This window comes from Enhydra lutris, unplaced genomic scaffold (assembly GCF_002288905.1).
Source record: "Enhydra lutris kenyoni isolate GAN:26980312 unplaced genomic scaffold, ASM228890v2 scaffoldscaffold29, whole genome shotgun sequence".
Taxonomy (NCBI): domain Eukaryota; kingdom Metazoa; phylum Chordata; class Mammalia; order Carnivora; family Mustelidae; genus Enhydra; species Enhydra lutris.
Genome location: NW_019154113.1, coordinates 22,026,707 through 22,042,324, shown reverse-complemented (window position 1 = coordinate 22,042,324; position 15,618 = coordinate 22,026,707). Strand labels below are relative to the sequence as shown.

The 15,618-nt window shown below is 56.6% G+C and overlaps 1 protein-coding gene across 1 annotated transcript; it reads left to right on the top strand.

Moving 5' to 3' along the window:
* Positions 1 to 5,483: 5,483 nt before the first annotated feature.
* On the top strand, positions 5,484 to 13,283 carry LOC111152528 (KIAA1024 ortholog). Its single transcript, XM_022511011.1, has 3 exons — positions 5,484 to 7,772; positions 9,107 to 9,361; positions 13,086 to 13,283. The coding sequence occupies exons 1-3, from the start codon at positions 5,484 to 5,486 to the stop codon at positions 13,281 to 13,283; spliced, it is 2,742 nt and encodes a 913-aa protein (XP_022366719.1).
* The last annotated feature ends 2,335 nt before the right edge of the window (positions 13,284 to 15,618 follow it).

Genomic DNA, 15,618 nt, shown 5'->3' with positions numbered 1-15,618 from the left:
TTTAAGAATTTTGTGTCCATGTCTTTTAGTTTTTCTTTTCTTTTTTTTTTAACTCTAAAAGGACCAAGAATTCTGGACATCTTTTCATAGAATATACACAAAATGTGGATTTTATACATAGACGTCAGTTTATCTAAAAAATGCCCCAAATTACAATCTCATCTTTATAAAACAGAATTGTCCCCTTTAGTTTTTTTTTTTTAAAGATTTATTTATTTCAGAGAGAGGGAAAGCAAGAACATGAGTGGGAATGGTAGAGGGAAAAGGAGAGAGAATCCCAAGTAAACTCTGTTCTAAGCACAGAGCTGGATAGGGGCCTTGATCTCATGACCCTGAGATCATGACCTTAGCTGAAACCAAGAGTTGGACATTTAACTGACTGTGTCATCCAGTTGCCCTTGTCCCCTCTCTTTTTTTTTTTTTTTTTAATTATTCCTGAAACACCCGTTTTTTGTTTTATTCTTTTCTCGGTAATTCATTCCCTCTCCCGACCGCCTCACCCACTTTCAGGCTTTCTCTCTGCTTCTGGTATTCTTCAGTTTCAATATGGTGTGCTTTGCTCTTTAAGGGTACATTTATTTTTATAGGTCTTATTTGCAGTTTCTATTTGAATTTGAGAACTCAGGTTTCCAATTTGCGAACATTTCTAGACATTGTTATTTTGATCATTGATTTTACACCATCCTCTCTTATCTTTCCTAGAATTCTTGTTAGGCATTTGTTAAGAGTTCTCCTGTGCTCTATGTCTTTTAACCCTGATTTCGTATTTTTAAAATCTTTGTATTTCTCTATGCTGCATGCTGATAGATTTCCTTAGATTTGTCTTCCGGTTCACTGTTTTTCTTGTTGCTTATGCTATATGTTATTTGATTTGTGATTTGTGATATTGTGATTTTTATTTCAGTGACTATTTTTATATTTCTAGGGGTACCATTTGGTTCTTTTCCAGGTCTCTGTGTTCTTTTTTCACAACGTCCTCTTTCATTTGGATTTCCAAAGATTTTAAAATATCTTTTCTTGTTTAAAATATATTTACAGATTTTTTAAGATTGCTGTTCCATTTTGTGACGTTCTTAAAGTCCTAATGGTCCTGATTATTTTGTGTCTGATGACTCTCACTCCCTGTTGAATATTTTCTCTTGTGCGTTGTGATTTTTTGAACTATTACTCAGGGTCAGTGCATGTGGCTTCTTACCTCCACAGGGTGCCGTGGGTTGTCCAGAGCAGTTCCGCATTTGCCTTGCTCGCATCCGGGGATGTCACCAGCATGGAACTGATATCATATTAACTTCTCAGCTCGAGAGTTCTTGAACCCTGTGGCAACATAAATTTTGGCCCCAAAGCATTTAAGGTGTTGCCCTGCTTTACAATTCAAGGAGTAATCTTTTCCTCTATTTAACTCAGAGGCCAACAAGCTTCCTTGTTTCCTGAGCTCATGAACAGATTTTTTCTGTATTTCGTATTTTCACACAGAGTTAGAGAATAGTCCTTCAGGGGTCCCAGCTCCAGGCAGACATCCATGTTCCCACTCGCCATCTGGTGGAGGCCTCTTGTCTCCTAACTCAGTGGGAACCACCTGCCCCACCTTCCCCACAGCAGCCACATTACCAACGCTCCCGCTCACCCCGTGATTTTCAATCTTTTCTCTGTTTCTGGCACCTGGACATTCACCTGGCTCTCTCCCAAACTTAGCTCCACATGTTTAAAAAAAATGTATTTTATCCAGCATTTGTAGGTGTTCATAATGGAAGGTTTCTCACATTTTCTAAGCTTGCCTTCTCACCAGACCTGGAAATTGCTTCATAATGTCCTGGTTTCTTAGGCAAGGGCTTTGCACCACGGTTGAGCTTGGGGTGGGGGACACGTCTGGGCAAACAGAAGGGTAGCTCCTCCCAGCTCTCGTCGCCGTCTTCAGCAGACTGTGTGGAGGAGAGCTGTCTGCAAGAGGGAAAGGGGTCTCCATCCAGCTGGACGTTTTGTTGTAGGCAACACAAGGAGATGCAGACTTTCCGGACCACACATCTCAGGATGCTCACTTGCCGCCTCCCTTTTCCAGTTTCCCTCAATCCACACTGAATCACGGCAGCGAACGCCGTCCTAGAAGCAGACAACATCCAAACCACAAGTGGGCCAGCACTTGGGCGGGAACCACCCGGGGGCTGCAGAGGAGCTGTGCGGCAACGCGTGAGCCGGGACTGCCGCGGCCACATTTCATCGCTGCCGTCATTTTGGCTTCTGAACAATCAGGATATGACAGCCCGTGGGAAAGCCTGAATGAGACCCCTTCATAACAGTTTCGCTGATCCCACTGAAGGTTTGTGTCATTCATTCCCACCAGATCTGAGGGTTGTTGGCAGAAGGGAGACGGAGTCTGTAAGGCAGGTGAGGACAGCTGAGTCTGCCCAGAGCTTCCAGAGGCAACCCCGCGAGCCCCCAGCGCACCCCCACTCTTCTGCTCTGTTTTGGTTGTCAGAGTCAGAGGTCAGCACTGCGAGCTCTGACAAATGCGTGAGGCTCTGAGGGGGTGAACCTTCACTCCAGCCGCAAGGACCAGACGGCAGCAACATCAGTCATGGCAGAGGGGGACGCGTGAGCGGGCGGGGAAAACATCAGGGGCCTGGGGCCTGCTCTTCCCAGAGCCACAGACTGGTGGCCACCTTGGATGGGAGTTGGGAGAGCCTAGAGCAGGCTGTGCAGATCGGGAGGCGTTCAAGGGGCAGATGGTGTGGGTCTGTCTGTGCATCCCGTGGCTGAGAGCTCACCCCAAGCTGCATGCCTGGTGTTCTCGGCTCCCACCAGTGCCAGAATCAAGTCCAGATGCTGCCCGGCAGCCCAGCTCCCACCGCTCCGGATGTCTGCTTGCGCAGCTCCTCCTCCCTCTCTCCGTCTCGCCAAGCGGACTCCGCCCCACCACTCCTTCGAGCCTCCCGCCCTCTGCCTGGAACGCCTGCTCTGTCCCTCCCTGGCCATTCGTAAGCCCCCAGATCTCACTGTCAATAAAAGCGGAGTCAGGTGAACCAGATCCCATTCTCCCCAGGACACATGGGGCCTCGCCTTTCCCAATGCCTCTTTTGGGCTGGGATGGAGGTTTTCAGCCAGGGAAGTGGTATAGGATGTGGTGAGGCTCTCCCGGGGGGCAGCGTCGGGCGTCCCGGAAGCCGCAGGGGTCGGCTCGCTGCGGCATGGGGCTCCCTGTGGCCGCCCTGTGTCCCCCATGCATGCTTCCTGTGGGTCAGGGCAACCGCAGAAGTGCTTGTTGGAAGAATCCAGCAGCAAACAGCCCAGTACCGTGTGCCCGGCTCGCCCTTCCCTCCGTGTGTTCATTCGCCGCCACTCGGATCCCTGTGTCCCCTCATTTACTTGACGCCCCAGTACGACAGGCTGTCCCCGCCTCTCACCGATGCTTCCACAGGGTGGGCTCAGTGGCCGGGTGGGCCTGGGCAGGAACAGGACCCCTCGGAGCTGTTGTCTCTTCTGCATGGGAAAATCCAAACCATGGGCCCTACATGTCCTTGCAGACACGTGTGGGGGAGCTCGAGCCTGAGCCAGGAGCCTCTGGGGAGGGACGGAGGCTCCCTCGGGAGGGACGGAGGCTGCCCTCAGGAGGGACGGAGAACCCATTTCCAGGAGCCACCGAACTCTAACCCGGAGAAAAGACACCATTCCCCGGGAAACGGGCTGAGCCGACCTCAGAATCAGCAGGTCAGCCCATCTGAGCGCCTTTCCAAGTGGGTGTGCCCGGGGGGGAGGGCGGGGGGCGGTGCCGTGGGCTTCCACGTTCGCTGGGAAATCTCAGACCCGGTCCGCGTGTATCAATGCGCTCTACTGCTTTTGTGATGTTTGGGGGAACTCTGGGTTTGGTGTGTTTAACTTTTCCATCAGGATGGGTTAACGTAGCTTTCCCTCCATTTCCAAGTAAGGCTTATTATTCTTATTACTGTGTGCAGATGACAAGTAGCACATGTCGGAATTTTAGAAAGGGCGGGAAGTCTCAAAGAGCACGTGACGGTACCCAGGCCGCATGAGAACACGGTGGGTGGGAGGGGGCTGGGAACACTCGGGGTCTTCCTGTGGTTAGGGTTACCGCGCGAGCAGGCAAATTCATCAGAGCTTCAGCAAACGCACACTCTGGGTTCGTGCATGAGGATCTGATCCTCAAAGGAAAACCGTGAGCGATGATCGACCTCGGGTTAAGGATGCGCGTGACGGAATGTTCAGATGTCCACGCTCTACTTCAAAGTGCATTAGAAAGAGCAAGAAGGCTCGATGAAGGGTGGATAGATAGGTCTGAGAGGGACCGAAAATTGTAAAATGTTAGTGGTGCAACCCAGATAGCAAGTATATGGGTATTTGCTATAAAATTCTTCCAACTTCGCTGTACATTTGAAAACTTGCATCATAAAATGCTGAAGAACAAAGATTCCTCTTCAGGAAAAATCCGTATTTATCACCCAAACATAACCACTGGTAATATTTCAGTGTACATTGTTTTCTTTAATTTTCATCTCTAAGAATATATAACTTCCTGTAATTAAGAGCTTCTGGATTAAAACATTTATTTTCCTTTTTTTTTTGCAGTGGTTTTTTGGTGTGTGTCCCCAAAAGTCCTCAATATGTCATCTTTCAAGGAAGGTGTAATTGACGTGCAAGAAAACTCACACGTGTAAGCGCGTGGTTTCCCGAGTCAGTCGGGGAAGCCCCCTGCACCACTCACAGCCAGCCCCGAGTCCGTGGGTGTGTTTTCTAGAATGTGATCAGAGTTCAGTCCTATGGGACACAGCCGGCGACTCTGGCTTCTTCAGCTGGAGCGTCACGCCTGTGGGCACCGTCCACATCCTTGTTTGTACACTAGTTTGTGCCTTTTTTTTCTTTTTAAGACTCATTTATTTGAAAGAGAGACAGAGAGAGAGCAGGGGTGGGGCAGGGCAGAGGGAGAGAACCCCCAAGCAGGCTCCCCGCTGAGCACAGAGCCCGACATGGGACTCGATTTCAGGACCTCAGACCGTGACCTGAGCAGAAACCAGGAGTCATTTGCTTCACGGACTGAGCCGCCCAGATGTCCCGATGAGTTCCTTTTTATGGATGGGTCACATTCCATCGTAAGGACGTGCGTGGTTATCATGTAATGCCTGTGGGAAGTCGTCCTGTGCGAGAGTTTCGTTCACGCGTCCCTCGCTTATTGGAGTATTCAAGATGGTTTATTTTTTTCACTATTATAAACGCTATCACAGCAAACATCTTTATCCATAAATCATTGTCATCGATTCCCGGGAAGGGAATTATAAAGTTGTGTGTTCTAAATATTTTCAAAGCTGATAATACATTTTTCCGTTAAGAGGGTTCTCCTTGCACGTCTCTGTGTGGTTCGTAACAAGCTTGGCTCCCAACCCCACTGTGTCTGTGACCTCCCTCCGCTTTTTGATGTTGTCCCTGTAGAACAGACTGGAAGACCGTGACGGCAGGAGCCTGTGACGTCCGAAGTCATGGAGACCAACCAGGACACGTCCCTCTTCCTGATGAAGATCTTGGAGGAGCTGGACAGCAAGCAAAACACCGTTTCCTACCAGGATCTGTGCAAGTCCCTGTGTGCCCGCTTTGACCTGTCCCAGCTCGCCAAGCTGAGAAGCGTGCTCTTCTACACGGCTTGCCTCGACCCCAACTTCCCGGCCACGCTGTTCAAAGACAAGATGAAATGTACCGTGAACAACCAGCAGTCCAAGAAGATCATGGTGGCCGCGGACATCGTGACCATATTCAACCTGATCCAAATGAACGGGGGCGCTGCCAAGGAGAAGCTGCCCGCCGGCCGGCAGAAGGTGCGCAAGAAGGAGGCGTCCTTCGAGTCGTGCCGCTCGGACACGGAGGTCTGCGAGCCGGTCAGCTGTGAGCTGAGTGAGAGGCCCTTCCACCGGGGCTACCCTGCCCGGCAGTCCTCCCAGGGCCGGAAGGCCGACCGCAAGGACTGTCCACAGTTCGTGCCCGCCTCTGAGCCCAACTTCCTGCTGGGCGTAAGCAGAGAGCTGAAGGGCCGGGCGGCCTCCCTGGACCGGCTGCAGGCCCTCAGCGCCCCCTACTCCGTGGCCAGCCCCCAGCCCTGCGAGATGCAGAGAACCTACTTCCCCATGAACATCGAGAATGAGTCCATTTCGGACCAGGACTCCCTGCCCATCAGCCAGGGCATCAAGGAGACCTTCATTTCCAGCGAGGAGCCGTTCGTGGTGCAGTCTTGTGTCCAGAAGAGGAACATCTTTAAAGAGGATTTCCATAATCTGATGACCGTGTCTCCCACGTTGGTTGGCCCCGCTAACAAGGCGGAGGCCGAGCACAGGGAGCCCCAGGGCCGGAAGGAGCCCCACAAGACTGCCTTCTTCAACCACAGCTTTGAGGTGCCCTACAGCAGCCAGTACCTGAATCCCGTGTACTCCCCCGTGCCCGACAAAAGGCGTGCAAAGCACGAGAGCTTGGACGACCTTCAAGCCTCCACGTACTTCGGACCCACGCCGGTGATGGGGACGCAGGACGCCAGGCGCTGTGCCGGGAGGCCGGGCAAGCAGATCCCCTGGCCGGCCAAAAGCTGGAGCCTGAACACCGAGGAAGTCCCTGACTTTGAACGGTCCTTTTTTAGCAGAAACCCCTCTGAGGAGAAGCTGCGCTACCCTAATCCCAGCAGCCAGAGCCCCAGTTTCCCCACCCCAGACAGGCGCCCCACTTACCTGGTGCCGAAGGACCAACAGCCCATCCTGCCCGTTGGTTACATGGCGAAACCAAACGCGCTCAGGTCTAAAGAGCTCTCGTCCCCGGTTGAGCTGGAGAAGCACGAGCCGGTCAAGAAGTTCAAAGACAAGAGCATCGGCTGTACCAGCGGGCAGCTCAGCTCGGACACCAGCAGCGTGGGCACCCAGACGGAGCAGCACGTGCTGGAGGCCAAGAAGTGCAAAGACCTGTGCGCCTCGGGGCAAACCAAGTACTGCGACAGGCATGCCACCAAGCAGTCTGACGACGACTCGGAAATCGTCAGCGATGACATCAGCGACATCTTTCGGTTTCTGGATGACATGAGCATCAGCGGCTCCACGGGCGTGATGCCATCTTCCTGCTACAACAGCACGGGGTCCCTGTCTCAGCTTCACAAGTCCGACGGCGACAGTTCCCCCGAGCACAACCTAACCAAAACCGCCAACGGGCCTCCCGGCAGCAAAGGAGAAAAGGGCAACCGGCCTGACAACAGCCACCCCTCGGAAGAGGAGCTGAAAACCAGCGTGTGCAGACTGGTGCTCCGCATTGGCGAGATTGAGCGGAAGCTCGAGTCGCTGTCGGGGGTCCGCGAGGAAATCTCTCAGGTCCTGGGCAAGCTAAACAAGCTGGATCAGAAAATGCAACAGCCCGAGAAGGTGAGCGTGCAGATCGACCTGAATTCCTTGACAAGCGATGCTCCGTCGGACGACAGTGCCTCTCTGTGCATGTTCCGCATGCCCAGTGGCCCCCGGGGACCCAAGCTGGAGAATGCGGCCGACTGGTACTGCTCGGACGCCAGCGGCAGCAACAGCGAGAGCCTTCGCGTCAAGGCCTTAAAGAAGAACCTCTTCACCCGGCCATCTTCCAGGTCCCTGACGGAGGAGAACAGTGCTACGGAATCCAAAATCGCCAGCACCTCCAACTCGCCCAGAGACTGGCGCACCATCACCCACACCAGCCGCGGGGGCCTCGGGGAGGAGGATGGCAAGGACAGAGGCCCCGGGGAGAGTAAGGACTGGCACCGCAAGGCCAAAGAGGTAATCTCACCCGCGCCCACGATGCCGGGCCCTCGCGCCATCCCAGTCCCTGTGTGCCGAGCTCGGGTCAGGAAGGAAGGCTTCCCTCCATGCGCTGGCTCTTTCCAGATTTGTGGGCTTTCTGCGTTAGAACGGGGAGGAAGGCTCGGGCGGGTTGTCTGTCCCACCGGCTTGAGGAGTGTGGGCTGCCAGGCTGCCCATGGGTGAAAGTGGGGTTTGGATGCGGGGTGGGTGGCGGAGGCCAAGTCCTCGTGATGGGGGACGTGGTGCAGAGGCGGGCGTTGCCCAGGGTGACATCCTGTTCCTTCTGGGATAGCAGGTTGCAGGCAGAGGGAACGGGGTTGCCTTCCCGGCGTGCAGGGTCCTGTGTCCCTTCCCTGGGCCTCGTGGATTCATGGTGCTCCTCTTGGAAAGTTTGAGTCTTTCCGTGGTAAGATCGGTAGAGGGTGAATAGGAAAAGCCAGACAAATAAGGAAATTGCTCCCGGCGCTGGTCCCAGAGGACAGCAGCTCCCCATTCGGCCCTTTCCTCTGCTTGGGCCAGAGGGAGCTCACGTGCAGGTGCTCGTGTCCCCTGCAGTGGGGTGACTGGTGTTGGTGGCCCCCGTCATTCCCCACCCCCGCCCAGGCTCCAGTGACCATGCACTGCCTTCTCAGACCCCTCCCCTGATTCTGAAGGTCGGGGACACACCCGAGGGCCCGGGGTCTGAGAGGAAGTGGTGGCGCTGTGGGCTGCCGACACAGAGCCGGGTGGGAGGCCGGGGTCCTCCCGTGGTGCAAGAAGGAGAAGCTTAGAAGACGCCCTCGTGGGTTTTCAGTGTCCGAAGTCGGGGGAAAGAGTGACTAAAAGCAGTGGTGTTTTCTTCTGATCCCAGAGAATCATCGATGTCCGTGCTGGTGGCTGCTCTGTCCTTCCGCAGCTGTGGACGGCTGGAGGGGCTGGAGAGGGGCCGGCGGAGGCTCGCTGGCCCGGTCCCATGCAGGGGCGCACACGCGCTCACGCACTCAGAGGGCGGCTCTCCATGCGCTCGTGCTGCCTGTCCCCTCAGGCACCTGCACGCCCTCCCTTCCCCACCTCCCCTCACGGTCCCGTTCTCCCCTTTTCTGCACCAGGAGTGCAGCTGCACGTGGTCGGGGATAGTGAGGGTGTGAGGGTTTGGTCGAGTGTGGGCCTTGGGCCAGGGCCCTCCGCATCGCGGCTGCTCCCGGGGAGCGGCGTCTGCGTGGGAAGCGGTTCCGCCGGTGGCAGGCCTCAGGGCCCAGGGAGGTCTAGCGGGTGGGAAACCCTGCAGCCCCCGTGCCGTCTGTCTGGACCTCTCTGTTACCCCCCCGCAGGCGGACAGACAGTACGACATCCCCCCCCAGCACCGACCGCCCAAGCAGTCCAAAGACAGCTTCCTGGTGGCACAGGTGTTCAGCCCGCGTCCCCACCCGGCCTCCCTCAAAGCCCACCTGAAGAGCAGCCCCCTGTACACGGACATGCGGCTGACCCAGCTGGCTGAGGTGAAGCGGGGCCAGCCCTCCTGGACCATCGAGGAATACACGAGGAACGCGGGCGACAAGGGCAAGCTGACCGCCCTGGACCTGCAGGTGAGCCTCGTGCTGCCCCCCTCACCAGGGTGCGGGCGGGGGAGGGGCGGCGGGGGAGGAGCCCGGCTCCGCCCCAGCCGTTGTCGCAGGAAGCACCCGGGATGGCCAGGGCCAGCCCGCCCCCGCACCCTTTAGCTCCCCAGGCCGCTGCCACGGAATTCGGAGCTTTACCGCTGCGGAGCGGAGATGGTAACGAGGGAGCATGATGCGGCGTCTGCGTTTGTAAACAACGTGACTGATGCCCTCACTTGGGCCACGCCGTTTGCTAACCGCACGTTTAAGGCTTTGCACCCAGTGAAGCTTCTCGTCTTGCACACAAGACCTGAGCTGAACTGTTTAGTGAGATGCACGCTGATCTCTCCTTCCACACGTAGCTCGTGGGATAAGCACGTTTGTGGGAGCCGAGCTATGGACTCTGTTTCCATACGGAGCCGTCCCCAGGTAAGGAGCGCCCCGCGAGCTCTGTGAAGGCCGTTGTGGCTGGCGGGCATGTGTTCTGGTCCCCACACGCGGGGCTGGGGCCCAGGCCCCTCACACGTGGGTGGGCAGCTCCACCCGCTCCCTCTGGCACCGCATCTGCCTGTGTCCGCGTGACTGCGGGACCTGGAGGCGCGTGTTCCCACCTGCGTATTAGCTCTGTGGGTGGTGGGGCCAGACCTCTGGGTCCCAGGATGACCATGTCACTGAGGGGCAGTGGGAGAGACGCCAAGAGGGGCTGGCCTAGGCCAGAGGCAGAGGGGCGGGGGGGCGCGGTGTGGCCGGAACGGACTCCACGGGTCCGCGGCAGTGTGGGGCTCCGGTCCAGGGCTCCTTTGCTGTGAGACCCAGGACATTCACGCCTCTGCTTGAGCGTCCGTCCCCTCAGCTGTCCGGTGGGCACACAGCACTGTCTCCCTTGCAGAGTCATGGTGAGGAATTTTGGAAAGAAGTTACTTAAAGCACCACCATTAAGTGGGCACTGAAAGGGATTTCGGGGCCAGTCCGTGATGCCGAGAACCGTCAGTCCCCCTCACAGGGGCTTTTCACGGCAAACTGCGAGCTCAAGGCACAGGGACGACTGTGATCACCTCCAGCTCCCCGATGAGGAGATTGAGAAGCTCAGCCCCACCAGTGGCCGGGACCCTTTCTCCCGCGTGGCCTTTCCTGTTGGTAGGGGTGTCCGGGAGCCTCAGGCCCCTGTCGTGACTGCCGTGCAGTGACATTTGTTCATACTGGGCCCTAAGGGACAGCAGTTAGGGGACGCTCCCGAAGCTCGGGTCATGTGAGAGCAGCGTTAGCGTGGGGACGGTCTTCACGGGGTCCCCAGGTGGGCACATGAGAATCCCTGTCGGTAAGGCCCACTGGAGGGCAGAGAAAGGGTGTGGGCTGGGTTTTCCTGGTTTTCCCTGCCAGAGTCTGGTGACAACAAGGTCCCTCGCCTGCGTTCCTGGAAACCTCAGTGTCAACGTTCCATCTGTTGTCACTAGAGTTTCCGCTTGCTGGAAAAACTCGTGAAAAATAGTTTATTTCACAGGCTGTCCCCCAGCCCATCAAACGTACGTACAAGAAAAGAAGCTGATGTCCTTGTGTTTGAGCCGGAGGGAGGGAGACACTGGAAGTGGGGTGTGTTCACGGCTTCCCTCCTTGGCAAGCTCGGGAAGGAGGGGGACTGGTGCGGCCCACGTGGCCAGAGCTCGTCCTCAAGGTGCACGGCAGGAACAGGTGCACCAGCCCTCGAGGGTAACCTCCCGCCGCTGCGGACCAGTCTCCCAGCCAGATGCGCCCACCCTGGATCTGTCTGTCCCATCTGCTGTCTGTGTGATGGCTGAGGGGGGTGGTGGCCGTAGCCACACAGCCCAAGGGCCCACGGAGGGCAGAGCTTGGTGGGGGGGAGCTCGGGCTGAAGCGTGCAGACAGGCGTGTGTCCAAACAAAGGGAGTGGGCAGCTCGGGGAGGCTGCCGTCCCGGGGACCCTGGCGGAAGACGCTGTAGGGGGGCTCTTGCCGAGATGGAGCACCCTGAGCTCAAGGAGAGGGTCCTCTTGCTCAGGATGGCTAGTGCTGCTTCCCACCCCGCGGGGGACAGGAGCCCGTGGATGTTCTGTCTTAGTGGGGAAGGGAGTCTGGGGAGTTCTAAGGACCCCTCAGCCTTGTCCTTGCCATGATGCAGTGTTGCACAGAATGCACTAGAACAGGGTTGCAAAGGAGGCTGGTGACCAGTCTGGGCCTTGAGGACTCTGGTGTCTGTCACAGCTGCTGGACTCCGCCCCTGCCCCCTGAAAGTGGCTCCCCACCCCCTGCAAACTGCCAGGCATGGCTGGGATTCCACAAAGCGTTATTGTGGACTGAGAGATCTGAATTTCATATAATGTTCATATAGTGTGAAATAGTCCTCTTTTGACTTTTGTCAACCACTGAAAAGTGTAGGGACTGTTCTCAGCCTGGGGGCTGTCCACGGGCAGGTGGCGGGGGCTGGACGTGGAGCCACAGCTGTCCACCCTGCTGGCCCGCCTGCAGGGGGGTGGTCCGCAGGTGCGGAGAGAGGAGCAGAGGCCGGGCAGCCTCTGGGGAACCGGCGCCAGTGACAGGACGTTGTCACCCTGGATCTGAGGCCGCCGGAAGGGAGCTGTTCTGCAACCCACTGAGACCCATGGCTCGGGAGCTGGTGCCTGGTAGGGACCAAGAGGCCCTTGTCCCCTGACAGGGCCCCCCTGGGTGGTCCCGGGAGCCAGGCTCCTGGGGCAAAGAGCACGGTGGGAAAGAACAGGGTTCCTCTGCAAGGTCAGGTGACGGTGAGTGAAACGGGTTCGAATCACCAGCACTCTCCCAATGCCACGGTCCGACTCAGGGTTAGAGCGGTTTGGAAGGGTTTGTTTTGTGATCTCGTGTGCGCGGGACAGACTCTCGTGTGCCCGTGTTTTGAGTGTGAAACACGCCGAGACCATCTTCAAAACGGACATTTTGTTTGCGTTTCAGAGAGCGAGGGGCCCTCCCTTGGAATTTTAACGTGTTTGCTTTTATGTGACACTGTGTCATGGAATACTTGCTGTCGAACGAGAGCACTGCCTTTTGTGTCGGGGTCGTACCCGTCCCCGGGAGTGGGGCCCTCGGCAGGACAGGCTCCTTCTGGTGTTTTTCCTGTGGACGGTGCCCCCATCTCGGGGAGCCAGGAGATAGGTTCCACGTGGCTTCTGCCTGTGGGGACGCAGCCCCAGGCCCGGGGATGGCCTGCGCACGTCTGTAGACCCTGACCCCGCGCAGGGGCCTGACCGGCTCCGACAAATGTTTGACACAGAACGAGTTTCTATTTGGTTTGAGCTGCTTATCGGGAGGCACTTTGAGTTTTCAGTGGAGGCTTCAGGGAGGAGCTGGGAACGGAATCAGAGCGAGAGGGCAGCTGTGCCACAAAGGGCCCTGCTCCCGGGGGGCTGCTGGGGAGACCCCTGGTCAGGGGTGGTCACCGCTCCTCCGGCCGCAGGGACAGCCTGCCCGTGGCCGCAGCCCTGTTTGCTGGCTGGTGCAGAGGAGACCTGTGGTTTCCCCGTGTCGGGGCCGTTGGCACACAGGCAGCAAGGGTGGGGCAGGCGCCGGCCGTCGTGCCGAGGGCCTGGGGCCTCAGCAGCCCGTCTCAGCCCGGCCCCGCGGCGGCGGACGCCACGGCCAGCCCGGACAGCCAGCGGAGGACCGCACGGGGCCTTCGGGAACTGGTGTTCGCGGTGTCTCTAACTGCTTCTCTTCACTTCCAGACGCAAGAATCTTTGAACCCAAACAACCTGGAGTACTGGATGGAGGACATTTACACGCCAGGCTACGACTCCCTGCTCAAGCGCAAGGAGGCCGAGTTCAGACGGGCCAAGGTCTGCAAGATCGCCGCCCTGATCGCGGCCGCCGCCTGCACGGTTATCCTCGTCATCGTCGTGCCCGTCTGCACCATGAAGTCCTGAGCGCGGGGCTGCGGGCGGCGCACAGCCCGTGACAGCCAGCGGCTCCCCCAGCGGCGGGAGGGCTCGGGGCCGGCGCGGCCACGGCCCGCCGGCGCGGGGACCATCGCAGAGGCTCTCCGCCGGGGCGGGCAGGGTCTGGGGCCGGCGCGGTGTCCAGAGAAACCCGCCCTCCCGTTGGCTGTGACTTGGTGACGCGCGGATGCTTTTGGGAGCGGTGCGATGTCTTTTCCTACCAAAGGAAGGCTCTGCGCTACCAGTAGACACAAACTGAATTCCAAGCAAAGAGCAAAACAAAACAAAACAGATTATAGTTGAGTCTTTCCATCTTGATGAAGCTCCACGGCGGGGGGCGTGTTACACGAAGATATTTAATACCTGCCCGCGTGGGAAGCTACGGGAGATAGTGAGACGAGAAGGAAGAAAGACGAATTCTGTTTTCCATCGCGTTCAGTCCACGGCAGGTGAAGTCACGGGTGTCGTGGCCGCGGAGGATGTTTCTTCTCTGCTGACTTTCATCAAGGGCTACTGACTTTTCATTCTCGCCCTTCGGTCGTCATTACGATCTTCACAGAACATTCCGGACCGTCCTCCTTGTGCTCAGTGCAGGGAGGAGCTGGACTGCCTGACCAGGCGTGGCCCAGAGTGCGCTCCCTCTGCCTGAGAGGCTGAGGTGCTCAGGCGGGAGACCTTCCTGTCCCCGCCCAAGGCCTGGGGGAGAGCCGCTTGCCCCCAGTGTAAGGCCAGGCTTTGAGAGTCACAGCCCACCCCCACCCCCAGAAGGGCCTCCCACGTCTGCTTTGGCCGGGGGCTCCGCTCCTTGGTCTTCTGTCTCCTGGAAGAGCTTGGAACGTTTCTTTGTGCCTTGAAGAGCAGAGACGCTGGCTGAACTCTCACATTCTAACCGTAAGCCATGGCTTCCGTGCACCCCAATCCCGGCCATTTCTGGGGGCTTTCACAGGATCTGGCAAGTTCACCAATCATACGACAAAGGCACCCGGGTGTTCTCACCAACCGCGACCCCAACTCATGTTCTTGTCAGCAGCGCAAAAAAAAAAAAAAAAAAAAAAAATATCTATTTAACCGTTTATCTATTTATCTATTTATCTATATATCTATATGTCTATCTAAATACCTAGTCTGGGGTTACGGTGTCCTCTGTCAAACAGCTCGAGAACACGTTTCTCCAGCGTGAAGGAAGCAGCTGTGACTCGATCGGATTTTGGTCTCTGCTCCCACCTGTCGAATGGTGCTTTGACCCAACCGGGCAGAAAGAATCCTTTCCAGCAGCTGATCCTAATGTCTGATTACAGGTCGGAGAAAGATGATCGACAGGTACTAGGCAGCTTAACCCTTCTGAGAACAAGGTGGGGAGCGAGAGTGTTCTCTTGGGCCACAGAGGAAGCTCCTGAAGGAAAGGTTAGGGGCACGTCTCAGATTTTAAAGCAATAGGAGTCCAGCATCCATCCCAGAAACCTCCGAGTAACGCTTCTCTTGCTCTGTCTGACCCTGTAGTGCCCTGCACGGGGCGTCGGAACGTCTCCTGCCATTGGCGAGTAAGGCGAGGGTGCTCCCGTCGGGAGCAAGCCTTCGTCGTTAGGGGTCTTCACGCGACCTGTTTCTAGTCTCTGGTGGATGGACTTTCTTCTAGGTGACTGGGACTGAAGTCTTAGTATGAAGAACTGAGGATTTATAATTGAAAATTTAAAAAATATATCTATCTCTCTCTCTATGTTATTGTCTGTTGTCAGAATGTTAGTCTCTCGGTGCCGTTCTGGGTTGGGCACACTAAATAAGGTTGTTTCTTTCTTCCGGAAGGGAATGCACGATTTGTACCCACAAGAGTCAGGCGTCCCCGGACCAGCTCTCCCAAGCACCGGGGGTGGGGGTGGGGCGCTCCGGGACAGGTGGTCCCTGTTATCACAGATTAAACCAGGAGAGCCCCAGAGACAGGGAGTTCCCAAGGTCTCGCTGGGATCTGCAGAGAAGTGGAGATAAGATAACTTCCCGAGATGAGATAAACTTGGTCAGATCCCCCTGCCCCCCAGCTCTCCCTGCCAGGTAGGACCACAGGGGCTGGACCAGACCCCTGTTGTCACTACTTTTGGGTGAACCTGTTCCTAATGGGCCTGGCTTGAGCCATGTGTCTGGCGACCACGGGGGGAGCATGACCGTGAGCCCCACCACATGTGTGGAGGAGACAGGACTCTCCAGATTTTTCTTCTACCCTTCTCCTATCTGAGGAGGTGGCGAGAAATTTCGTCTTGCTCTTAGTCCAGTGTAGCCTGAGAGTTCAAACTGACACCATTGCCGCAGAATGGACAACGCCCAGACCTGC